The sequence below is a fragment of the Lissotriton vulgaris genome, chromosome 6 (assembly GCF_964263255.1).
Source record: "Lissotriton vulgaris chromosome 6, aLisVul1.2, whole genome shotgun sequence".
In the NCBI taxonomy this organism is placed as follows: Eukaryota; Metazoa; Chordata; class Amphibia; order Caudata; family Salamandridae; genus Lissotriton; species Lissotriton vulgaris.
In genome coordinates this window covers 729,548,486-729,576,113 of record NC_141694.1, presented here as the reverse complement: position 1 = coordinate 729,576,113, position 27,628 = coordinate 729,548,486, and the positions used below count along the sequence as shown (strand labels likewise).

Sequence of the window (27,628 nt, the reverse complement as noted above, 5' to 3'; positions counted from 1 at the left end):
ATTTGAGGAGTTATATGTAGTGTAGGGTAAGAAGAGATAGGCGGAGGGGCTGCATGCACAATTAAGTTGGGTGAGCTGAAAAGGGTACAGTATGTTTGTATCCATAATATATACGACCCGCAACAAGAAGTTGCACTTAATACTCAAATAACAAAAATGTGTGTGGAGGGTCAAGGGGTAGTTTAACGACCTGTTTGCTCCATCCCCTACTCTTCAAGACAAAAACACAAAAGAGCAAACCAAGTCAAAGGAGTGGTGTTCTGCCATGTGAAAAACTATGAACAGATTGAAAGTATGTGTGAGCACCTGTCATTGAGGTACACAGGCCAATAATAAAAACCCCATCAGAACAGCCATTTGCCGGAAATTACGTCACATGAGGTTTTAGTAAAGCATTGAAACCCACATCCGACTTGGTGATGACGGTGTAGGAGTAAATGTCAGAACTTTAGCCGTGAAACCCAATGCAGACATGATGTGCAGTGCTACAGTGATGGTGATACTTAAAATTGACTACTCGGACGCAGACGTAAGTTCAAAAGTAGAAGACTGTGTGTCAAGATTAAAAGCATGCCGAGTAGTAAGACTACCCTTTGGCAATTATACAGATCGGTCGACATGTTTCAGCCTAATAGGGAATTACCCTGGCTTTCTTCAGGACCTTTAAATACAATTTGGCTACTGCAACTAAGAAAAAATTTCCTGTGTTAAAGGAATAACAGTATGTACTGAAGGAAAGTTACATAGCTACCAGGAACTTGAAAGGGTGTGAGTCCACTGGAAGGGAAGAGACTTGTCTTCTTCCTAACAAAACAACAGAAAACAAGTGAATGTTTTTCTTTTTACCATAACCTTGGGTTACACACATACATTCGCATAAGTGCACAGGGAAACACATAGACAGACACCTGCATAAATACATTGCATTATGCATTGTAAGGAAAGCATATTAGCTTAATCACCAGGAAGCATTTCTTCGTGGTGATACTCACCCAGCGTTGTGTGGATGAAGACCTCATCTCACCCGGCAACCGCTCGGGAGTGTGAGGCCCCGCTCTGTGGTGTAAAAAGAGTACACAGTAAGTACTGAGATCCACTGTGTACAAACCAATTGTTTTACACACTTAACCCAACAAACGTGTATTAGAAAACCCTCCGCCATGTCTCAGAAAAACCTACTACAAAGTCCTTATAGAACTATAGGAAGCTATAAGATTTCTACTAGATTTCCATTAGATTCCTCTGTGCCCCTAGATAACTATTGGAAGCTACAGGATCTCTACAAGATTATCATCAGATTTCTGTGAGCCCCTAAATCTCATGACTTTTAACAAAGTCCGAAAAGGGCTTCATAATATAAATGGTTAAAGGGCATTGTAGACTCCTATCTTGTCCTGAATTTAAAATGTCAAGCAACAGTGATTCTAGGGAGCCTGACCAGCCACTCACCTATCCGTCGGTACCTCCATTCTACACCGAGCGGAAGGGGAGGGACTCTTAGTACCGTCTTTTGCCTTGATAAATAGGTTCGTATGATTGGTTATTGAGGGCGTTGGCCGGTGTACTCAGCAGCGCTAGAGAACCCTATTCTTCCGCGCATGCGCCGTTGTTCCGAGTGTCCAGGCAACATGCCCGAACTACAATCGTATCATTCGCCGCAAAGAAGAACATCATACGGCTGTCACCCTGAAAGGATGTGGGTGCAATAGATAATCCTGCCCAAGGGCAAGGAGAAATGCGAGGTGGAGCGCACTAGGCAAACAGTGTGTGACTCTTGAATTCATGACACAAAGCAGCGATGTGCGCATGATCACGGGCGGTACACTGTTCCCCGAGCATGCGCACCTATTGGCGCTACCGCCCGGCAAGTGCTCAATCTGTACTCTGTGTCTGAACTTCCTAGTTCGAAATGTTGTACTTATAATACATTAAAAAAGCGGTGCCATAAAGTCACTTATATAGAAACCACCGAGGGGTATGTCCATTAATAAATTACGGAATCCAAGCATGTACATGTGAAGTAATCGACATGAGTCACTTAATGGAGAAACTAGGTCACCCCCATTGAAGGAGTATTTACCAAGGGAAAAGATAAAGCAATCGTAGTAAAATTCGAGTGTAGTTAACTGAGAATACATGTGAGATTAACAGACTTATTCCCACGGGCAATTTCTCCTATTTGAGGAGTTATATGTAGTGTAGGGTAAGAAGAGATAGGCGGAGGGGCTGCATGCACAATTAAGTTGGGTGAGCTGAAAAGGGTACAGTATGTTTGTATCCATAATATATACGACCCGCAACAAGAAGTTGCACTTAATACTCAAATAACAAAAATGTGTGTGGAGGGTCAAGGGGTAGTTTAACGACCTGTTTGCTCCATCCCCTACTCTTCAAGACAAAAACACAAAAGAGCAAACCAAGTCAAAGGAGTGGTGTTCTGCCATGTGAAAAACTATGAACAGATTGAAAGTATGTGTGAGCACCTGTCATTGAGGTACACAGGCCAATAATAAAAACCCCATTAGACCAGCCATTTGCCGGAAATTACGTCATATGAGGTTTTAGTAAAGCATTGAAACCCACATCCGACTTGGTGATGACGGTGTAGGAGTAAATGTCAGAACTTTAGCCGTGAAACCCAATGCAGACATGATGTGCAGTGCTACAGTGATGGTGATACTTAAAATTGACTACTCAGGCGCAGACGTAAGTTCAAAAGTAGAAGACTGTGTGTCAAGATTAAAAGCATGCCGAGTAGTAAGACTACCCTTTGGCAATTATACAGATCGGTCGACATATAACTCCTCAAATAGGAGAAATTGCCCGTGGGAATAAGTCTGTTAATCTCACATGTATTCTCAGTTAACTACACTCGAATTTTACTACGATTGCTTTATCTTTTCCCTTGGTAAATACTCCTTCAATGGGGGTGACCTAGTTTCTCCATTAAGTGACTCATGTCGATTACTTCACATGTACATGCTTGGATTCCGTAATTTATTAATGGACATACCCCTCGGTGGTTTCTATATAAGTGACTTTATGGCACCGCTTTTTTAATGTATTATAAGTACAACATTTCGAACTAGGAAGTTCAGACACAGAGTACAGATTGAGCACTTGCCGGGCGGTAGCGCCAATAGGTGCGCATGCTCGGGGAACAGTGTACCGCCCGTGATCATGCGCACATCGCTGCTTTGTGTCATGAATTCAAGAGTCACACACTGTTTGCCTAGTGCGCTCCACCTCGCATTTCTCCTTGCCCTTGGGCAGGATTATCTATTGCACCCACATCCTTTCAGGGTGACAGCCGTATGATGTTCTTCTTTGCGGCGAATGATACGATTGTAGTTCGGGCATGTTGCCTGGACACTCGGAACAACGGCGCATGCGTGGAAGAATAGGGTTCTCTAGCGCTGCTGAGTACACCGGCCAACGCCCTCTATAACCAATCATACGAACCTATTTATCAAGGCAAAAGACGGTACTAAGAGTCCCTCCCCTTCCGCTCGGTGTAGAATGGAGGTACCGACGGATAGGTGAGTGGCTGGTCAGGCTCCCTAGAATCACTGTTGCTTGACATTTTAAATTCAGGACAAGATAGGAGTCTACAATGCCCTTTAACCATTTATATTATGAAGCCCTTTTCGGACTTTGTTAAAAGTCATGAGATTTAGGGGCTCACAGAAATCTGATGATGATCTTGTAGAGATCCTGTAGCTTCCAATAGTTATCTAGGGGCACAGAGGAATCTAATGGAAATCTAGTAGAAATCTTATAGCTTCCTATAGTTCTATAAGGACTTTGTAGTAGGTTTTTCTGAGACATGGCGGAGGGTTTTCTAATACACGTTTGTTGGGTTAAGTGTGTAAAACAATTGGTTTGTACACAGTGGATCTCAGTACTTACTGTGTACTCTTTTTACACCACAAAGCGGGGCCTCACACTCCCGAGCGGTTGCCGGGTGAGATGAGGTCTTCATCCACACAACGCTGGGTGAGTATCACCACGAAGAAATGCTTCCTGGTGATTAAGCTAATATGCTTTCCTTACAATGCATAATGCAATGTATTTATGCAGGTGTCTGTCTATGTGTTTCCCTGTGCACTTATGCGAATGTATGTGTGTAACCCAAGGTTATGGTAAAAAGAAAACCATTCACTTGTTTTCTGTTGTTTTGTTAGGAAGAAGACAAGTCTCTTCCCTTCCAGTGGACTCACACCCTTTCAAGTTCCTGGTAGCTATGTAACTTTCCTTCAGTACATACTGTTATTCCTTTAACACAGGAAATTTTTTTTTAGTTGCAGTAGCCAAATTGTATTTAAAGGTCCTGAAGAAAGCCAGGGTAATTCCCTATTAGGCTGAAACATGTCGACCGATCTGTATAATTGCCAAAGGGTAGTCTTACTACTCGGCATGCTTTTAATCTTGACACACAGTCTTCTACTTTTGAACTTACGTCTGCGTCTGAGTAGTCAATTTTAAGTATCACCATCACTGTAGCACTGCACATCATGTCTGCATTGGGTTTCACGGCTAAAGTTCTGACATTTACTCCTACACCGTCATCACCAAGTCGGATGTGGGTTTCAATGCTTTACTAAAACCTCATATGACGTAATTTCCGGCAAATGGCTGTTCTGATGGGGTTTTTATTATTGGCCTGTGTACCTCAATGACAGGTGCTCACACATACTTTCAATCTGTTCATAGTTTTTCACATGGCAGAACACCACTCCTTTGACTTGGTTTGCTCTTTTGTGTTTTTGTCTTGAAGAGTAGGGGATGGAGCAAACAGGTCGTTAAACTACCCCTTGACCCTCCACACACATTTTTGTTATTTGAGTATTAAGTGCAACTTCTTGTTGCGGGTCGTATATATTATGGATACAAACATACTGTACCCTTTTCAGCTCACCCAACTTAATTGTGCATGCAGCCCCTCCGCCTATCTCTTCTTACCCTACACTACATATAACTCCTCAAATAGGAGAAATTGCCCGTGGGAATAAGTCTGTTAATCTCACATGTATTCTCAGTTAACTACACTCGAATTTTACTACGATTGCTTTATCTTTTCCCTTGGTAAATACTCCTTCAATGGGGGTGACCTAGTTTCTCCATTAAGTGACTCATGTCGATTACTTCACATGTACATGCTTGGATTCCGTAATTTATTAATGGACATACCCCTCGGTGGTTTCTATATAAGTGACTTTATGGCACCGCTTTTTTAATGTATTATAAGTACAACATTTCGAACTAGGAAGTTCAGACACAGAGTACAGATTGAGCACTTGCCGGGCGGTAGCGCCAATAGGTGCGCATGCTCGGGGAACAGTGTACCGCCCGTGATCATGCGCACATCGCTGCTTTGTGTCATGAATTCAAGAGTCACACACTGTTTGCCTAGTGCGCTCCACCTCGCATTTCTCCTTGCCCTTGGGCAGGATTATCTATTGCACCCACATCCTTTCAGGGTGACAGCCGTATGATGTTCTTCTTTGCGGCGAATGATACGATTGTAGTTCGGGCATGTTGCCTGGACACTCGGAACAACGGCGCATGCGCGGAAGAATAGGGTTCTCTAGCGCTGCTGAGTACACCGGCCAACGCCCTCTATAACCAATCATACGAACCTATTTATCAAGGCAAAAGACGGTACTAAGAGTCCCTCCCCTTCCGCTCGGTGTAGAATGGAGGTACCGACGGATAGGTGAGTGGCTGGTCAGGCTCCCTAGAATCACTGTTGCTTGACATTTTAAATTCAGGACAAGATAGGAGTCTACAATGCCCTTTAACCATTTATATTATGAAGCCCTTTTCGGACTTTGTTAAAAGTCATGAGATTTAGGGGCTCACAGAAATCTGATGATGATCTTGTAGAGATCCTGTAGCTTCCAAAAGTTATCTAGGGGCACAGAGGAATCTAATGGAAATCTAGTAGAAATCTTATAGCTTCCTATAGTTCTATAAGGACTTTGTAGTAGGTTTTTCTGAGACATGGCGGAGGGTTTTCTAATACACGTTTGTTGGGTTAAGTGTGTAAAACAATTGGTTTGTACACAGTGGATCTCAGTACTTACTGTGTACTCTTTTTACACCACAGAGCGGGGCCTCACACTCCCGAGCGGTTGCCGGGTGAGATGAGGTCTTCATCCACACAACGCTGGGTGAGTATCACCACGAAGAAATGCTTCCTGGTGATTAAGCTAATATGCTTTCCTTACAATGCATAATGCAATGTATTTATGCAGGTGTCTGTCTATGTGTTTCCCTGTGCACTTATGCGAATGTATGTGTGTAACCCAAGGTTATGGTAAAAAGAAAACCATTCACTTGTTTTCTGTTGTTTTGTTAGGAAGAAGACAAGTCTCTTCCCTTCCAGTGGACTCACACCCTTTCAAGTTCCTGGTAGCTATGTAACTTTCCTTCAGTACATACTGTTATTCCTTTAACACAGGAATTTTTTTTTTAGTTGCAGTAGCCAAATTGTATTTAAAGGTCCTGAAGAAAGCCAGGGTAATTCCCTATTAGGCTGAAACATGTCGACCGATCTGTATAATTGCCAAAGGGTAGTCTTACTACTCGGCATGCTTTTAATCTTGACACACAGTCTTCTACTTTTGAACTTACGTCTGCGTCTGAGTAGTCAATTTTAAGTATCACCATCACTGTAGCACTGCACATCATGTCTGCATTGGGTTTCACGGCTAAAGTTCTGACATTTACTCCTACACCGTCATCACCAAGTCGGATGTGGGTTTCAATGCTTTACTAAAACCTCATATGACTTAATTTCCGGCAAATGGCTGTTCTGATGGGGTTTTTATTATTGGCCTGTGTACCTCAATGACAGGTGCTCACACATACTTTCAATCTGTTCATAGTTTTTCACATGGCAGAACACCACTCCTTTGACTTGGTTTGCTCTTTTGTGTTTTTGTCTTGAAGAGTAGGGGATGGAGCAAACAGGTCGTTAAACTACCCCTTGACCCTCCACACACATTTTTGTTATTTGAGTTCCCCTGGATGTCGTCAATGAGTGTAGCGACCCGCGACAGCGTTCAGATCGGCTGTGCGGGAGGGTATGCTAGCGAAAATTATGCCAAGTACAAGGTCAGTAAAGTAAAAAGCACAGAAAATGCTATTTTTAAAATAAACGCTCGTTAAATCCAACACCTCCCCCTCCGCAAGTCATTATTCCGACTTGCGGAGTAATGGTATGCGGAATCACAACGCGGTCGTTGTAACGACTGCGTTGTGATTCCATGCGTGAATTTTTTTTCGTCATGAACGTTGTGTACCGTGTCGAGATGATTCTGAAAGGGTCCAGGAAGCTGTTGTCCTCCGGCAAATCTTGGACATAGAAAGCTCATTGAAAGAAAGAAAGATCCGGCACACCCAGTGGGACTGACATTTGGTCCAAAAGAAATAGTTATTGAAGTATGTCTTCCCTTTTGATCTTTGGTTTGGATCCTCTACAAAAGGTCTTAAACGTTTGGGAGCTCTGGACCATTTAGGAAGAACTTGTGCAACTTTAATGCAAACAAGCAAATACCCATCACTTTAGCATCACATAATTGACATTTGTCATCGTATATTGCAGTCATTTGTCTTCAGAGACCACTTGCTACCAAAAACTGTGCTGTGCAAAGTGTGTGAAATGAAAGGGTGTAAGATGTCAGGCTTTTTTTTAAATACAGCATTTAAATAGCTAACAAGTAAACTGCACAAACATTTCAAAATATATTTCAATAGTTATGAAAGCTGTGTAGTGAAAAAAGAGTTTTATAGGATGAAAACAAATCAAAACACTTTACTTGGTGATGTGCAAATGATAAATATTTTTCCTGAAACCCAGTTTCAAAAAATTGTTATGCTCCATATAGTTTTATCAGTAAAATAGGATGATCGTGGTAGAGTTTGTGCCAATTTTAATAGGAAATATGCTGTTTGTAAATGGCAGTGCACTACAACATCATGTTTTAGTTGTATATTTATTAAAAGTTAGTTTTTTAAACATGAAATGAAAAATATTCCCGCCCGCCCCGATGACAGTGCTATTAGTCAACTAAGAGGCAAGTCAGGGGTCATGAGTACCCTATATATTGGCCAGATTTGTATTCTACATGGGCAAACATGTTCTGGGTTTTATAGAACCATCTTTTTGTTGCTCACAAGGTCTCTGTATTGAGTTGGGGCGTGTCTTTTATCCTGTGATATATATATTGTCCTCAGTGGATTTACTTGTGTTCTCTTCAGGCCAGAAGAAAAGAATAGCAGCCATAGGTACAATCCAAGGGGGAGTATTGTAGAGAGTAATTTTAGCATGTAATCTCTGTTCAAGAAATGGAAATCAGTGAGGCTGTGAGTGATGCAGCATAATATTCACATTTGTGGTTATAAAAGTTGACATTGTTAAGCCCTGTATGCATTTCTTGATTTTTAGACGGATTCCGTAAAGTCATACAAGATGAAACTGGCACATTCAAACAGGAACGAGTTGGAACTGGCAAATACCACCATCCCTTTTTTAAGCAGGGCCAGGAAGATTTGCTGGCCAGAATTAAGAGGAAGGTAAGGGTGCATCAATTTCCTCAATTGTGATTAGTAACCTTCAAAGGTTAGTCCTGTTTGCGTTCAACACATACAGAGCATATAGTTTTACAGAAATCATTGGGCATAATTCCATAATCTGCACAGTGTAGTACCCAGTAACCAGGTGTAGAATTCCACATATCTTTTAGTTTTAATGAAAACCAAGTATAATTTGAAGATAACTAAATATACATGAATGTATGTAAGGATTATTACAAGGCCACCATTAGCGAATTAGTGTCCCCTCCGCGTAGGTTCTCATAAAATGTGTGGTGCTAACTCTGCAGAATATTTTTTTGAGTAAACAACGTAGGTTATCATACAATGTGTGGTGCTAACTCCGCAGAATATAATTTGGAGGAAGCAAAGAGTTTGTATGGGCATTGCTCTTCTCCTTTGACCTCTGTACAATGGGTATTGCGCTATTCTGATGCATCTGCCGTGTGGATTCCTCACCTTGTGAATATCCCCTTTGCGCCAGCAACATTCGGAAATTCTTTTGTAGCCTCGTGCCGACGTGGACTCGGACGTTATAGAGACACGACATCGCTCGCGACTCCGCTGACGTCACCGACGCCTACAATAGGCCCACGCCGGCGTGATGACATCAGTTCCCTTTTTTCCGCGTCGTCGACGCTAACGGTTTCGGGTTACTCTGTAGCTTCTAGTATCTTTAATACTTTGTTTCCTCGCTTCTCCATTCTCTGACCTTTTTGCTCGATTGTCATGTCGACAAAGAAGACCGGGTTTAAGCCTTGTAGAGAATGTGGGAAGATGATGTCCGTTACGGACCCTCACCAAGACTGCATATGGTGTTTGAGTTCGGATCACGACGTTGAAGGGTGTTCATCGTGCCAGAAGATGAATCCGAAGGCTCTTCGAGAGAGGGAATCAAAGCTTCTTGTGGCCAAGCTTAAGGCGAGTAAGGTTAACAAATCTTCGAAGCACTCGAGGAGATCGAAGTCGAGATCCAGGTCTAGGTCTCGTGAGGCGTCGGCCTCGAAGTCTTCATCTGATCACGCTTCGGTTCTCGAAAAAAGCATAAGAAAAGGAGGCATGAATCCCGTCATCATTCAGGGGATAGGTCTGGTTCAAGATCGAAATCTCCCAGGAGGGTGAAGTCGAAAGTGATTCCTCCACAAGTGTCGGATCATGAAGGTGAGGCTTCGTCTTTGGAGTCAGTGGTCCATTCTCCGACTCCGGTTCCGGATCCGACTCCGGCTCCGTCTCCGGCTCATTCTCCGGCTCCGGTTGACGCCGATGGAGTTCCTGTTGAGGGAGAGTCTTCGAATCCTGTTGAGGAAACAGATTCAAACCTACCTCGAGGTCATCCTGAGCATCCACCATTCCCGACACCAGGTCAGGACCCTTCTGCGTTTTTAAATGCGATGTATGGTGTTTTCTCGAGATCATGGTACCCCTCTGGTGCACCTTCGGGTCCCATGGGTCCTATGGCCTTTAATTTGGGTGTTCCTCACTCATATGCTCCGGCACCATTCATGCCGTATATGCCAACCCCGACTCCGCTGTGGCAGTACCAAGCTCCACCAGGGTCGACGCCGGTATCGACGCCGGCCCGCCCGAAGTCGATGACTCCGGCTCCGACGTCACCGGCTCCAAGCAAGTCTATGGATCCTCCTTCCAAGCCCTCGGATTCGGTTCCGAAGTCGGCTCCGGCGCCGTCGGATTCGGCGTTGGATTCGGCTGCACTTCGAGTTAAATTCAGGTCTCGAAGAGAAGCTCAACGTCTGCTTGATGAACAGAGGATTGATGAGTCTTCTTCTGACATGGAGGAAGGTGAGCTGGATGGGGGTAGTTTTGGCGACCTGGCAGAGGCAAGTGGTTTCGAATTTTCCCCGGAATGGTCTTTGCCTTCGGGATCTGATGCACCCTCCAGGGATGTTCAACCGTATCATGTAGTCATGAAGAAGGCAGCTGGACTTTTGGGTTTGTCTTTGCCTACTGTCGAATTTAAGTCAAATTTACTGACTGAGGTTCTTCATTCTCCAAGTTCAGCAGTGGAGCCTTTGGTACCATTTAATGATGCCTTAAAGGATCCCATTATGGAGGTATGGAAAAAGCCTTTTTCTGCTCCTGCAGTTTCCAAAAGTGTGGCTAGGAGATATAGGGTGGCTCCTGAGGACCCTGCATTCTTGTCATCACACCCGTCTCCTGAGAGTTTGGTGATTCAGGCCGCATGTTCTAAAAAGTCGATTGGGGCTTTTCCGCAGGTGCCTGGCGACAAAGAGGCCAAGAAACAGGACCAAATTGCAAAAAAGACTTTTTCTTCGGCTAGTATGGCACTGAAATCTTCTAATGCCACTTGCCTTATGGGAAGATATATTCATGCTCTTATGGACTCTATGCGTTCATTAATCCCTAAGGTTCCTGAGGATAGCAGAAAAGACTTTGAGGAAGCCTTGTCTGACTCTCAAGCGGCTGCCCGTCAAGTCATCCAAAGCGGGCTTGATACTACGGATTCAGTGGCAAGGATCATGGGCACAGCGGTTGCCACGAGGCGTTCAGCCTGGTTGAAGTCATCTGATTTTTCAGCTGATGTGCAGTCTGCTTTATTGGATTTGCCTTTCGATGGTGAGGGGCTCTTTGGGAGGAAAGCAGATGCGGCCTTGGAAAGATTCAAGGACAGCAGGGCAACGGCTAGATCTCTTGGCCTTCAGATCAGAGGTTCTACGACCAGGAAATTTAGAGGTTTTGGCCGCTCCTTTCGTTCATATAGACAAGGTCAGCAGCAGCAACAACAGCAGCAGCAGCAGAATACCTTGTATAGATCGTACAGGGGAAAGCAGAGAGCACGTCCTCGAGGGCGTCAGCCCAATTCCTCCTCCACCTCCTCCAACCCCCCAGCCACAGAAAAGCAGCCCTAGATCCGCCATTCAGGATCATGTAGGCCCAGTGGGGGGCCAGCTTACCCACTTTCTACGAGATTGGGAATCGGTTACATCAGATCTTTGGGTTCTCAATCTCGTAGAAAATGGGTATGCCCTTCCCTTTCGGGAATTCCCTCCCAATTACCCTCCTTGCCAAGGGTATTGCTCAGAGGAACATCTGTTTCTCCTTCAGGAGGAAGTCCCAGAGCGGGAAAGGGGTCAGGGATGCTACTCCCGGTATTTTCTGATTCCCAAGAAGGATGGCAGGCTTCGTCCAATCCTGGATCTCAGGATCTTGAATTTTTATCTGAAGCAGGAGAAATTCAAGATGCTCACCCTTGCTCAGGTTCTTCAGGCTCTGCTGGAAGAAGACTGGATGGTGTCGCTCGACTTGCAGGATGCGTGTTTCCACATCCCCATCCTGAAGTCGCACAGGAAGTATCTCCGTTTTACGGTGGGATCGCAGCACTATCAGTTTGCGGTCCTTCCGTTTGGACTTACTACTGCGCCTCGATTCTTCACCAAGGTGATGGCAGTGGTGGCGGCGCATCTCAGAAGATCGGGGATTCCTGTATTCCCCTATCTGGACGACTGGCTGATCAAGGCGGAGTCGTCTGAGATGGTGCTCCAACATCTGCAGGAGACAACCCAGTTGTTGTACAAGTTGGGTTTTTCGATAAATGTGCCCAAATCTCACCTGGTGCCCTCCCAGCGCAACCTGTTCATTGGTGCTGTACTGGACACAACTGTATGTCGTGCATTCCCTCCACCTCAAAGGATTCGCGACATACAGGAAATGATCCCTTTATTTTACAATGGAGCGGTTGTTCCGGTCCTGAAGGTCCTTCGCCTGCTCGGTCTGATGGCTTCTTGCATTCTCCTGGTCAACCATGCACGCTGGCACATGAGGGCACTCCAGTGATGCCTCCGCAGGCAGTGGTATCAGCACAACAGAGATCTCAGGGAGTCAGTGAAGATCTCCAGAGATACTGCAGCGGATCTGTCTTGGTGGGGCGTGGAAGGCAACCTGTCTCAGGGGAAGCCCTTTCATCTGCCTCCTCCGGTGGCCACGGTGATAACGGATGCATCCACTCTAGGGTGGGGTGCTCATCTGGGGGATCTGGAGGTCAAGGGTCTTTGGTCTCCAGAGGAAAGGTTGCTTCACATCAACCTTCTAGAATTGTGGGCGATTCGTTTAGCGCTCAAGGCCTTCCTCCCTTCCCTTCGCGGTCAGTCGGTTCAAGTCCTGACTGACAACACGACCGCGATGTGGTACATCATCAAACAGGGGGGAGTGGGATCGCAGTGTCTCTGCAGAGAGGCACTGCGTCTCTGGTCCTGGGTTCAGGACCACCAGATTTGTCTGATGGCAAATCATCTGGCCGGGGTTCTGAACGTTCGAGCAGACGGTCTCAGTCGGCAGTTCTCTGCCGATCACGAGTGGAGGCTTCACCCGGAGGTGGTTCGCAACATCTTTCAGATGTGGGGGACTCCTCGGGTGGACCTGTTTGCCACTTGCGAGAATGCTCACTGCCTGTCATTCTGCAGTCTCCAGTATCCGATGCAAGGAGCCTTGGGGGACGCGTTTCAGTTGAGTTGGGGAAATCAACTCCTTTACGCGTTTCCTCCCATACCCTTGATTCCTCGGGTTCTGAGGAAGATTCGCCAAGACCGGGCCCAAGTTATACTGGTCGCCCTGGATTGGCCAAGAAGGGTGTGGTACTCAGATCTTCTCCACCTCTCCTCTCACCGGCCGCTCCGTCTCCCTCTCAGGGCAGACCTCCTCTCTCAGATGGAGGGGCAGGTTCTACACCCCCACCTCCAGACATTACACCTTCATGCCTGGAGATTGAGCGGGGCAACCTGAATTCCTTTTCCCTCCCGCCTGACGTTGTGGATGTCATCTTATCCGCCAGGCGTGACTCCACTAAGTCCATCTATTCTTATAGATGGTCGAAATTTGTTGAGTGGTGTAGGGAGAAGTCTATTGACCCTGTGAGAGCCCATATATCTGATGTTCTCCAGTTTGCCCTTTCTCTGGCGCAACAGGGGCTTGCTGTTGCTACTGTGAAGGGCTACCTTTCGGCGCTGTCGGCATTTCTCTGCTTGCCTGACCAGCCGTCTCTTTTTAAATCTCCCGTGGTTTTGAGATTTTTGAAGGGCCTCACAAATAAGTTCCCTCCTTCACCTTTTATTGTGCCTCAGTGGGATTTAAATCTTGTTTTGTCCTTTTTGATGGGTGCTCCGTTTGAGCCCCTTCACAAATGTCCCATGAGGCTTCTTACTTTTAAAACAGTCTTCCTCGTTGCAATAACCTCGGCAAGGAGGGTAAGTGAGCTTCAAGCTCTGAGTTCTAAGCCCCCATTCCTGACCATTCATGCTGATCGAATGGTTCTCAGGACCAGGGCTGCTTTTCTGCCTAAGGTGGTAACTCCCTTCAATTTGGGTCAGTCCATTACCCTACCTTCCTTTTATCCTCCCCCTCACCCTTCTAAGGAGGAAGAGAGACTGCACCGTCTGGACCCTAAGAGGGCGTTTTTCTTTTACTTGGACAGATCCAAGGATTTTCGTTTGGAGGACCAGCTCTTCGTTGGGTTTGCTGGTTGCAAGAAGGGAAAGGCGGTCCATAAAAGAACCCTTTCAAGATGGATCGTTCTCTGCATTAAGATCTGCTACTCTTTGGCCGGTAAGGAACCACCAGAGGGTATAAGGGCTCATTCTACAAGAGCTAAGTCTTCGACCTCAGCGTTGGCTAGAGGTGTACCTGTTGAGGATATTTGTAGAGCGGCAACTTGGTCTTCCCTTTACACTTTCGCGAAGCATTACTGCTTGGATTCCGAAGTGAGGAGGGACGGTCACTTTGCTCGCTCTGTCCTTCAGGATTTTCTGGTTTAGAAGAGTGGACTCCCTCCTCCGGGAGTGGGGACTGCTGTGGGACTCTATTCACAAGGTGAGGAATCCACACGGCAGATGTATCTATCAGAAGAACAAGTTACTTACCTTCGGTAACGCTTTTTCTGGTAGATACAATATCTGCCTGTGGATTCCTCACTGACCCACCCGCCTCCCCGTTGTCCACTCTTCTATGCCAGAGTTATTGTACTGTAATGTATAATTATTTTGATGTCAAGGAAATGTTTCAATTGCTTTCCTGCATTTGCTTCACACTGTGTGTGTTTCTCCTTGGCTATTGTGTATACTTTGTATATTTCTACTGTCATTGGTCCGTCCGTGTGCCTCGATGGCACGGAAAAAAGGGCGGAACTGATGTCATCACGCCGGCGTGGGCCTATTGTAGGTGTCGGTGATGTCAGCGGAGTCGCGAGCGATGTCGTGTCTCTATGACGTCCGAGTCCACGTCGGCGCGAGGCTACAAAAGAATTTCCCAATGTTGCTGGCGCAAGGGGGATATTCACAAAGTGAGGAATCCACAGGCAGATATTGTATCTACCAGAAAAAGCGTTACCGAAGGTAAGTAACTTGTTCATTTGTGCTGAGCAGGAATGGGTAGTAATACAGTTCAGTTTACAGGTAAGTCAATATATATTTTGAATCATGCCATGCTTTAGTGCCTTTTTTGTTCATTTAGCCTGTATTTTCTGGTGGGTCATTTCTGAGCCTATCTGTGTTTGAGTTTTCGGAGCACTGCGTATTGCTAGTAATCGCTGCAGCACAGGCGTTTAAGGGTTACATTTCTTGTGGCGAAGAGCATCTGTGTGACTTAATATAAAGATTTTGGAAGCTGCTTTTTATGCGCCACCTGCTTCCTCCTCAGTTTTCCAGAACAACCACAGAAGGTGTGGGGCAGAGATGCTAGCTTGGTGATTGTTGCAGAGGGGTTTTATGATCTAGATTGCACATATTCTCTTAGACCTGGCCTGCGGTACTCAAGTGACCCTGGCCACTGCATTAGTTCATTTCTAGGTCAACCTACTCATGTCTCTGTCTTCCTTACCTGTCCTTTCCACATGGGTGTTGTCAGATACCCACTGACACTGCATACTCAAGGTTACTGTAGATCAAGAATCTTACTCTGAGTGGTCATATTGTTGCTTATAATAACCCCCTCCCAACTCTCTCTCGATCCTTCTTCACAGAATTAGCAAATGTATAAGTCTGCTCCTGCATAATAGAAAACCTTATTAGTCCCTTTCTTCACCAGGCAATCCCCTCTTATACCTACATCTGGTGAAATCTTAATGGACCATGTTTTGCTCAAATAGACAGCATGATCATCCTCCTGTCATTTTTGCCAATATTAGCTCTTTCTCTAGCCTGGCAGACGTCAAGCTGGAAGGAGAAAGACCTTTAATGGTGTGATAGGTTGTATGGACGGGGAGCACTTAGCCTGTAAATACTGGCTACTCTCCTTGCAGTAGCATGGTGATTCTCACCCAATATTCCTGAAAATGGCAATTGAGAAATGTCTTTTCCCCAGCACCCCCTTCTTGACAAGATGTGCTTGTGGCTGAGGAAAATATCCCTGCTTTCTGAAGAGGAAAAACATCCACTAATGGGGCAAGAGGAAGGGAAGGATGGGGAGTGTCTTGGCGTTAATTTGATGGTGAAGCGTTTGGTGTAAATGCCTTTACAAAAATGAGGGTGTTGAGAAATCAGCAAAGACATTGCACTACTAGTATTAAAAGGGGATCAGTACTAATACAAGGAAGGTTGGAGGTTATGTTTTAAGTAGAGACCTTGTGCCATGTGTGGGTTTATATTTAATAGATTATGGGTTTATACCAATAGGAGTTAAAAGAAAACTTATACTGGTGACTGCCTCAGACCTTGGTCGGGATTGGACTTGTTGAAAAGGTCCCCTTTCTGTCATGGTCACCCCCACTGTTTTCTCACCAATACTGATGTTTGTGACCGGAAACGCACTGGAAACCTGCTAACCAGGCCCCAGTGCCAATGTTCTTTCACTAAAACAAGGTAAAAGATACAATTGTGATACAGTTGGCATGCACTGTGGCACCCCATAAGCCCATAGCAAAGGGTCCCTAAGGGCTGCAGCATTTCTTATGCCACCCTAAGGGACCCCCTTACAAATGTGCATGCAGAATGCCATTGCAGGCTGCGTGGCATGGTGCAAACCATGGTGAAATCATGACATGGCACATACCCTTGTGTGCCATGCCCATGTCACTGCATATGATATATATATGTAAATCATCCCTACAGCAGGCCATACAGCCCTAAGGCAGGGTGTACTATATTCTATGTTAGGACATAACTGCTTGAGCAGATATGCCCCTGTGATGTCTAGTCCAAACTACTAGATATTGCAAGTGAACAGGGAAGCCATGTTAAGTTATGTACTGGCCACTGGTCATTACGAGTTACCAAGCTACATAATGAGATCACTGAAACCTAGGGTGTTTGATATCAAACACCTTGTATAAAGGAACCCATACTGAGTCCAGTATTGGATTTATTATGACATGCATCTAGAGGGCACCTTAGAGGTGCCTACTGAAGCCTACTAGTCTTCTACCTCCCACCACAGACGAGTTTCTGAACCCCAGGGGTAAGAACCTGCTCTCCCAGGAGGTTAGGAAGAAAGCATGCTCTGATAGGAGGTGTTATCACCTCTTCCAATCAGATGGCTAGTGGATCTGCATATCAAGGCCTGAGGCTTCTAAACCTCTACTGCCTTTGATGTGCAACCTCAGCTTTCTCCTGACTTGGAGAATCCCACCCCTGCCCTGAGGGCCATTTGGCACCAGGACCGGTAGGAAATTAGCTATGCAGTAGGTGTGTTGCACACACAGGCTAGTCACACTACTAAGGTGGGCTACCTAATGGGCTCCACAAAGGAAGGGTTCCACCATATTGTTTGTGATGCAACTAGGAAATCTGGGACAGGATTATGCTCACTTCTCACAGAAAGTAGTCATATAGGAGGTGTAGTGACCCCAAGGGTAAGAAGTCTATTTGCTACTACCTTCACTCCCCTTAACACCCCTAAATCTAGTATTTAGGAAAGCTCCTGGTATCAGAGAATCTGATTCGACGGACTTAAGAAAAAGAAGGACGCAGAAAAGCTGAAGTAGCAAGAATTGAGGATCAGCAACTGACTTGGAGCCAGCTCTGCCGGCCTGCCTGCTATCACAGGCAATTGCAACAAAGACGACTCGTCCTGCAGCTGTCCAGCCTCCAAAAGCCTGGAAGGGCTGCCAGCACTTCGCAAAACAGCCAGTATCTCCTGTGAAGTGGCAGAGCTACTTCCCTGCATCCTGCAGGCACCGAAACGCAAGCTCCTGTTTACCGAACTGCTGAACTCCTGCCTCACAGACGCAGCAGTCAACCAGGAGGAGGTGTTCCGTGCTTCCAGAGGTCAGCCTCATCTCCCCAGCGAGTAACGAGAAGCTAGACCATTCAGGAGCCCTCTAGCACTAATACCCAGGGTACTGGTCCCCTTGTAGCAGCCAAGACTTGTTGATAGTTCAATCCGGACACTGACCTTATATAGACCCACCAGCTGATAAGGGACGTGGCCCAGCTCTCACTTTATGTCCCCAACTCCAGGTTGTCACTTGAAGCAAGTGTTTCTGACCGCCATGACCCGACACCTCAAAACATCTCTGCACCCGAGCACCACAGCCCAAGCCCAAGTTAACTGATGGTGCCTCTAGCACCCAGAGACACCCCCCCCCCAAAAAAAAAACCTGAGTCCACCTTTGAGTGCTGCTGGCCTGTTCCCGTAGTCCCTACCTGCAGCCTCTTTCTGCCTTTGACTGCCAAAATCCGCTCAAGAAAAGACCACTGAGCACAAGCCCCACAGCCCAAGTCCAGACCAACCGACGGCGCATCACAGCTCCAGAGACCCTAAAGACCCAAGCCTGTTTGGGTTCGAAACGACTGAACCCCTAGTCTCCACTTGCCGCTTCTTTTTACAGGTACCATTTCCTATTGAATTCAAGGAGCTGCTCGACATCAAAAAGTGCCTCTGCACCCGAATTCTCCAGAGCCGACCGAGGAGACCTGTTGGTGCTGCTTTGGACCTTGGCCCATACTTACCTTAAGTCCTGAAGAACAGTCATGTAAGTTGTCGATTAGTGGTCCGAGGCAGTCTATGTTTTCCCCATAGGTTAACATTGCCACAAATACAGTAATGACATCTTAAATGCTAGAAACCTATCTTGAAAAGTACTTACTGATTACAAAGATCTTGGTGCCTAAAAACATATAAAGATCTGAATTATTTTTATAACTTGGTGTCGGATTTCTTAATTGAGTGTGTGTTCTATTTATTGACTGTGTTTGTGCAACAAATGCTCAATTCTCTCCTTTAATTAGCTTAAGCTGCTCAAAGAAAGCCCTGTAAACCAGCAAGGGTTGCCTGGACTTTCTACTCTCTGTACTTCGTTTTAGTGCACTATATAGAGAGACAGCTTCCTACAGGACAGAAAGAGAGAGAGAACTTGTTACTGCTGAGCGGACAGAAAGCACCCACTACTAGTAATAAGAGAGAGAACCAGGTAAAATGGGGATGGAAGAGGATAAATGAAATGAGAAAGGAGGGAACCTATAAAAGAAAAATATTTTACAAGAAACCTATTTTTTAATTTTGTGAATGTCCCCACCACTCCTTTGTTTCAGGTTAAAAAAGAGGCACCCAAAGATTGTTGGCAACCTTCCATCGAGGGAGTGGACCATCTCCCCATACCGGAAGGATGCATGCTTCCGCATACTCGCCAACATTTTGTTAAAGAGGTAGGATTTGTGTTTTTAGCTAGATAAACACCATTTTGTCCTGTTAAGTAAAACATTTCTAAATATGCCATAAAGTGCTGTAAAACACTGCTACCTAAAGAAAGGTGCATAATGGAAATCATTGAGTACATATGTAAAATATGTACCCATATATATTGAGAGAGAATATACTCCCCATCTCATTAAACCTGACCTCACTGCATACCATCACCACGTTCATATGCTCTGATTGCTTACTTTCATCTTTGATCAGTAGCGTCTTGTTTGTTAGGAAGGCTGTTAGTGCAAGCGTAGGAATATTGGTTAAGAAAAATCACAGCGGTGCATATTCATTTTAGCTTCCACATTACTGTGGGCCAAATGCATGAGATGCTGAACGGGTACTTGACAATGGACATATAAATAGTTGCAAGTATTCTTGGGTAGTTATGCAATCCAGGCATACGTAATTATTTTGTATTGGGGTGCAGTAGTTTCCTTATGGAACAGGGTCTTCCTTTGAATCTTGGTTTTGAAGTGTGCACCTCTACGTAACAGTTTTCACATGGAGGTGAAGTTCTTAAAGTAGATAGTAAACCTTTTATTCCATCCCTTTATTGTGTCAGTAAACCTTTTATTCCATCCCTTTGTGTCAAGTGGGTTTTCATCGACAAGGAAAATGTGCCCATAATCAATTCTTACTTCGGTACAGCAAGCTAACAACATACATTTCTGTAAATCTAACAGCAAGGATAATATATCCACTACAGGCTGTTTGCGGTCTTAGGTCCAGCCTCTGGTTCTGCTATCTTTTCCATCCTGGTGCAGAAGAAGCAGATACATGCATGCTAACTCTACTATTTTACACCTTCTGGGAATCTTTGTGAAGACACTTTCAGGCTTTCTGCTGAAATCTGACAAACCAAAAAAGTAGTAAGAGAATGTAAGAGAAGGGCCAGGGTCCTACTTGAGTGTTACTGATGCAAGAGTGGTCACTAATGCATACATGCCAGTTTTTAAAATCATTCAAGGGGAAGACATGGAAATAAACAAAAGACCTCAATTTTAACTTGCATTGGAAGAAGCTGAAAGGATTTTTTTTTTCTTGAAACAAAATTGTGTGGCTCCTCCCTAAATTGGGGGTGTGTTTTATATCCGTGTGTGTTGCCGACTGTGTGTAAGACCATAGAGTACTCTGTCAACCATATTACGGAAAAAGGCTAACAGTCAATTAGAACTTGGCAGCTGGCCTTTGCCTCCGCTAACCCATCAAGGGGACATACATCATATTTAACAATCTGCCATTACGGTTGGAGTCATTTTGGGGAAGCTGTTGCCCCTGGAAGAGCTGAAGCACTTATTAAAAGGTTAATGGATGGCAGGTCAGCATTTTAGTTTTCTTTTTTCAGCAGTCTATGCTGAATTCAGCAGCATCCTTCCTTTCCAGAATTTAAAGTCACCAGCAGTTTGCAGCTTAAGGGCCTTGGGACACCTCTGTAAAAGAAGTTTTTAAAAAACAATTGGTAAGGCAGTCGGATGTGAGCAACCCACCATAAAAAAGTTTTTTTTAAATGGTTTATAACAAGTGACACCGAAATGGACTGCCAAAGCCAAACATTGCTTTCTTTTTCGCTCTTGGGCAGACTTGCCTCTGTTTCTCTGAGGAACACAAGAATTCCATGAAACAGGCTCTGAAAAAGGTAAGTAACTGAGTTGGATGAACGGGGAAGCTGTGTAATTCCCTTAGGAGTGATTTAATCTCAGGGAACTTACCTAGGACCATTCCTTCCAATTTCCTAACTTTGTTAACTGCTGCAGGGATGGTCTTCTTTGTCTTCCACAGCATTTCTTCACCCTTCTGGACTGAGTCATCAATATTGCTCACTCCACCTCCCTCAGTCCGACCTGTATATCCTATCCGTGACAAAATGCGGGCTGGGGCTTTGTTTAAATTAGGGCGCTGTTTAAGTTTCTCTGCCTGGTATTCAAAGCAACCCCATTTACTATAATCTTGCATATTCCTACTACTTAACAGTGCTTCCAGGTAATGTGCGTCTGCTGCTCTCTAAGACCCATACAGTGCATATATCCTTATTGCTTTTTGCGTAGCAGTGCCTCCTTATGTTGTGCCTCTGTTTGCATCTGGGTTGTGCTAACCCTGGCTGTTAAGCAGTGTTACAGGGCTTGTGTCTTGTTGCTTGTAGGTGTACCCCATGTAGCATACTCTGCAGTATGACCATCTCAACTTCAGGGTGCATACAGGCTACTCATAAAATGAGATGGAGCTGGTCAACAGCTTGTGATGTTGTGCAGTTGTGTTTGCTGCACCGTGCTTGAAGCACATCTTTCAACCTCATGCATTTCACCCCATACATCCCATATATGCCATTCTACGTCCAGCACCCTATCAACCATGCCCTCCTGAACTGCACCTGGAACCTGATGCAATTTGCAGTGCTTCATGACCTAGTCATTAGTACGCAACACTATATAAATCCTCCATTACCCCTAACTACATCCTATGATCTGCAGGCCATCCACCGCCAAGCCACTCTTCGACTTCTATTCAAAATATCATGGTTTGAAGCTTTTGCCCCCTTGCCCCCCTTGACATCTGTACTCATTCACTGTACTAAGAGTATGACTGCCCCTCGAACAATTCGAGAAGTACCATCTGGAGTACAGCAAACTATTGGTATCTACTGACAAGGTGATCCCCAGTTTATGTTTGATGTTATTTACATTTTTATGCATTTGAGCCCCCTTTCCTCAAACCCCATGATAAGTGTATGTAATCGCCATTTATCCCATTTGTATGTACTAACTTTACTATCTACTGTAATGTGTTTATTAGTTTGTGGTGTGTTATTGGAAATGCATACAAAGCTGTTCTGTTTAGGAAATGCTTGGAGATTCGTCTGGAAATGCAGATACATATCCAGAATGCTGATTTTTAAATAAGAATTAAGGTTTTTTTCCAAGGTTTTTATTATAAGGTTTGGATCTTATAAACGGGTCCACAAACATACACAAAACAGTGTATTCCCTTCAGAACAATTTTATAAAACCTTTTTTTTTAAATATACATTTTGGAACAATGCATTTTATTCACAGGAAAAATAACAGCTGTCGAGCTTCATCAGTAGTAAGAGCATTATATTTTATAAAAAAGTGGCTTTAATAATAGGAGATGAGGAATGTGTAATGCAGGACATATAAAAATGACGGGATTTATAATCTTGAATGCCATTAATGCATAAACCACAAATTCTTTATTTAGCTGGTAAACTTTGCCAGACACCCGTAATATATTTCCGTGGTAAAATATTCATTCTTAATAGGAGGAACAAGCTTCTAATTCTGTAGTCTAAATTCCAAGTTAAGAATGGTTGGAATCTGTTCAAAGTGTAAGTGCAACAATAAGATTATATCTTTCCCTTTTTAAACAAAGTTCAATATCATGTCAAGCACTAATGTTACCTGCCAGGTTTTTAAGCATTTTAATTGCAAAAATAGGCAGAACCTTTAAAACATTCACTTGAATGTGAAACATTTTCAATGCGTAAGAAATAATTCTATAAAAGACAGCATTTTCCCTATTCGTATTCCCTATTCTTATTGTTATTACAAATGGCTAGGAAAATTGGATTCCTTAGGGTATTCTTTTAATTCCTTAGTAAACCGTGACACCAACGAAGCAATGCATCTAGCGCTGGCACAAACGTGCTAACCAATCAAGCTCCAGGCTAATGTCTTTGGGTACCTGCAAGAGTATTCAAGTTACACAGCTTACAAAGAAATATACCCTCAATTGTATCCATAAAGACCCATTTTTTCCACTTTAATTATTTCAGTGGTATACAAAAGAGTCAGAAGATCATAAGGAGTTATAAAATGATGTAAGGCCGTAAGCGTGGAAAATAGCCTCACTTGAAAAATGTTGACTATTATCTTTTTCATTTAAATTACTGGATAAAAAAATCCCCAAATATGGATAATTATTCACAAATTCCGAGGTTTCATTACCAAATTCCCACGTAAACTTAATTTCCTTCATATATTTTTTTCTTTTGTAAATAAGAACTTTATTTTTTGTGGCGTTAATTTTAAGAAACATGAGAACTTGCAAACTGGTCAAGACGAAGCGAGCATGGATATTGTATGGTCCCCTGCTGTTGGTGCATCACAGTTAAACTCAGATATAGCTGGAGGCAAGTCCTACATATATAAGAAAAATAGTCTGTGGTATGTCTACACTAAACAATTTATTTTACAGAGCATGTGTCAGTCTACATGATCGAATGCCATAGGCCATAGAGAAATCGATAAAAGCAGCATAAACATTGACCACAGATAATTGCATATTTTTCCAAAATGAATTGTAAAACATACCTATGTTATCCAGAGTGAAACAATTGTTTTGAAATCATCTTGTTTAATAGGAATGATCTTTTTCTTGTTCACCTATTATTTCAAATGCTCAAGATGACTTTTAACAAATATCTTTCCACCAGATTCGAGTAAGGTGATCCTTCCTACAATTATTCGGGAGATTACGTGGGCCCTATTTATGCAACGGTACAATAATATTCCCAGTCCAAGATTCTGGAGTACCTCCTTTAGGATAGCAGTATCGAAACACAGGAGGTATTACTTTATTACTAAACGTTACAGATCAGCATAGCCCCTGGAATTTGGGCATCACAGGAGCGAGAACACTTTGTTGATTTAAACTAAAGAATAACTATTGAATGTTATAATATATATTTCTCTTTGTTAACAATTACTGTATTATGCTTTCTTCTTCAGGTGCCATTAGCTCGCATAGAAGAACGGACAAATGGACCAGAGGATGTACACAAAATCCTATCCCTCATCCAACAAGTTCAGGGCAGACAAGATGTTGTTGACTCCACAGTGGAATCTTTGAAGAGGTGCGTAAAACATGCAGCTGATGTTGTTCTCCGAGAACTGCCATGGTCCACAATGACCAAGGGTCGGATTTAGAGTTCGGACGACGGGTTACATAGGGTATGATGCACTTTTTATATGGCGGACAGACTGTCCATCAGGTTAGTGAAGGAGTAGCCCTCCCTCTGAATTCGACATCATGCCCCATGTCTTCTGCATGTTTTATCTCAAGTATGATCTGGTCTTCCTAAAAGTCTCATTGCCTTCGTTGTGGTGTCTTGATAAAGTAGAAAATAAGAGCAGCAAGCATTTCTCACCTTAAAAATGTTCACCGCATCTCATGACTAATTCTTTCACATGTGTTTTATGCTATATTATTGTCCGTTTTAGGAACATGCTCATGATTAATCACGTACTACCTTTTATTCCCAGGGATAACGAAGCTCTGTGGAAGGAAGTCCTAGACCTGAGACAGAAACACTTTCAGCATCAGCAATTTTTTGCGACTGTAAGTCACTTCAGCTTTTTATGCTTGCCCTAATTGAAGTCGGCTATTTATATCATAAAGTGCAGACAGATACTAAATTCATGCACATTTCATAGCAAACCATTTAAAAAATATATTTTATGCTCTATACATATTAAATAACGGCTTCTACTACTAATCTTAAAAACAAAAATTGTATTTTGGCTTTGGCTAGAGTAGGCTATGGAAACATGAATCAAAGTTACAGGTCATATTGGTGCTATGAAGATGGTTAGCCCAATCTGATATAGATTATTTGTTAGTAAGATACAGTAGGTGAGCAACATTTTAGTTTTCGAGTAAAAAAATACTTACACCTGTCAAAAGACGCAATTGAGCTTTCTACATGTTTCCTGCAGATGGTTATTAAGTAAATATGAGTCAGCTGTTGGACTCCAGTATCTCTCTAGCAGTAGAGAAGCACATCATCCCTCCTTACTTTGTGAATTAACTTTCCCTCTGCCTCCAAACTCTTCTCCCTCTACTCAACTTCCTTCAAGGACATTATTGGCTTATTTTGGTTCTCCTGTCATCTCTTAGCTGCCAGCCTCCAAATGATTTGCTCCTACCCCTCCCTCAGACACTCAGCCTTGGGTCGCATTACTGGCTGTCTCTATGCTATCTGCTACTAATTGGATACACTCCGCAGATGCACTACCATGCAAAATGTGAGATACATTACTTTCCATGCTATATTACAGCACAATCCACTAAATAGTTAGACCTTTTCTTTCTTCCTGTTCTGCTAACAACCTCTAGGTTCTTATTGATGGTGAAATGATGTGCTCCCCCATAGCCACCCCCTCCTGCCAGTGACTCACTCAGGCATCTACAAATCTGCCCCCACCTTATCTTCCACTATACTAAGACCCTGGTGAATGCATTGGTGCTCAGTACACTAGAATAATGCTGCTGTTTTCTCATGAAATGCTCCTTCCTACGCCTTGAAAAAGTACTCTCCTTTGCCACCACACTACTCATCTCCCAGTGCAGACAAGACAACAGAAAAAGACAGAGTATTTAACAGTGCACTTCATTTGCTATGCAGGGACTTCAGATTCACCCATGACCTTGCCATATATTCCTTTCTTTAAGCTGATCTCTTGTTAGATCTTTCGTCAGTAATGTTCCTAACTGCAGTTAATACTGTCAGCAGTCAGAGCAACAACATTCGCAGTCAAAAGATTAAACCATCCATATCCCGCACAGCCTCACCTTGACTGGAAACTCAACTTAGAAGTCTTGTACACTTTTTTACATTGTTGTGGCAAATAGTATTGTTTTTAGCCACACGAAATTGGCCTATTAACAGCTCACGGTTATAAGATGAGTGCTTTCCGAGAATGCCCGTTCATTCTACTGGTATACCTTCTTTCCCTTCCCTCATTCCCAATAATTAACCAAATAATGTGAAAGTATTCTTGTCAAAAGTAGTGATGGTACAAATAACCACTATTTGCGTTCTTAACCAGTTTTATGTCAACAGCCTGTTTTGCTTAACCGCATCGCTGCGGCGGTTATTTTTCCGCTACGCGGCTTTTTTCTAAAAGCCGCGTTAGATGACGAGCTCAGCTCGTCATCCGCACACGACCACCGTGGCTGATGACGAGCTCAGCTCGTCATCAGCATCGAAGGGGTTAAACATTATTAACTGCGCAGTGGTGACATATTGGGATGCTCACACTGCTGGAAATTCACAGATTATGTTGTTCTTCCTCTCCTTTTAAAAGCTTCTTTGTTATTAACTTATTGTGATCTCCCATTGAAGTTTGGGCAACACAATGTACTCCGAGAGTATCCGACGCTTCCACTGTTTAATTTATTGTATTGTATTTCCTACAAATTTCATGGCAGCACCATACAAATGTGTTAGCAAAATATAACAATCGGAATTGTTTTCACTTTTTTCTCTTTGTTTTGCTTTATTTTATTAACAAGACCAAATTTAAAAGCTGAACGTTAGTTGGTGCTATTTCCATTAGGCATGAATTACCTTAAGTTATTTTCACTGATGCATCCAGTTGCCTTTTTCACTTGTTAAGTAACCTGTGTATCATGCCTTAAAATTTGTATAATCGATTTTTAAACTGCTAAAAGGTTTTCATGATTTTGATCATCTCCATTATTTCAGATGGGTCCTTAGTTTTCTTTTAAACTTTGTTTTGCCACAACAGGCAGTAATTTGCATAGCTTTAGCTGCACCAGCAAAAATTGTGTTGATTGATCTACGTTAGTGAATTTAAATTAAAATGAATAAAATCTCTACCAATTGAAGATGGTGGAAGTATCATATATTGTAACGTATACATTTCAAAATGATGTTTTTCAGATGGCCCAATCACATTCCTTGGACCAAGTGGTTTGTTTGCAACAAAACCAGTAAGTACATATCTACTTTACTTGTAGTATCAAAACTCAAGCCCAACGTTTGCAGTACATATTTGTGAGGTCAGAGTACACTGATGCATATAGTAACATTGAAATATTGTTGTTTAGTTTCCACTAATCAGTAGGAATTGCACATTTGTGGACGACATAAACTTAGGATGGTCCCAGAATGATTCCATGCACCCGTGGGATATCTTGTTTCCTTAGACCAGCTTCACAGTGCAACCATAAGCCCCCCTAAACTAGACAGGGAGCGAAAAGTTCTTGCAACCATTAAACATGACAACCCTGTTCCCTCAGGAACCATGGTGACAGACCTAGAATCTTTCGCTCAGACACGCGTGCTCTCGTTTGCTCAGCGAAATATACAAAGAATACACAAAAGGACATTTTCAATTTTATTGAAACAAAGTGATTCTTGTATAGGAAATATGTGCTACAATGATCAATAAACAGAAACAGACGAAAGCTTTAAGTGTCAGGAAAGTGAACAGTATGAAGAGTTCCACCATATTGCTGAGGCAAAGTAGATATGTAAGCATGTGTAACAGTATAACAATCTAGCATACTCCTACTATGCAAACCCTAATGTACGTGTCTAGGGTGTAAATGTATG

General features: G+C 43.5%; 1 protein-coding gene across 6 annotated transcripts in view; it reads left to right on the top strand.

Annotated features, from left to right (window-relative positions):
* LOC147707917 (heat shock factor protein 2-like) overlaps window positions 1-27,628 on the top strand; it is a 303,326-nt gene that overhangs the window by 83,604 nt on the left and 192,094 nt on the right. For 3 of the 6 annotated variants that reach the window (XM_086926724.1, XM_086926721.1, XM_086926720.1), the window contains exons 3-7: window positions 8,453-8,580; window positions 19,095-19,208; window positions 23,997-24,121; window positions 24,531-24,606; window positions 26,954-27,003. In XM_086926724.1, coding sequence (XP_086782850.1) covers window positions 8,453-8,580; window positions 19,095-19,208; window positions 23,997-24,121; window positions 24,531-24,606; window positions 26,954-27,003 — 493 coding nt within the window. The remainder of the gene's footprint in view (window positions 1-8,452; window positions 8,581-19,094; window positions 19,209-23,996; window positions 24,122-24,530; window positions 24,607-26,953; window positions 27,004-27,628) is intronic. The other 3 variants (XM_086926725.1, XM_086926723.1, XM_086926722.1) reach the window with 1 other exon arrangement.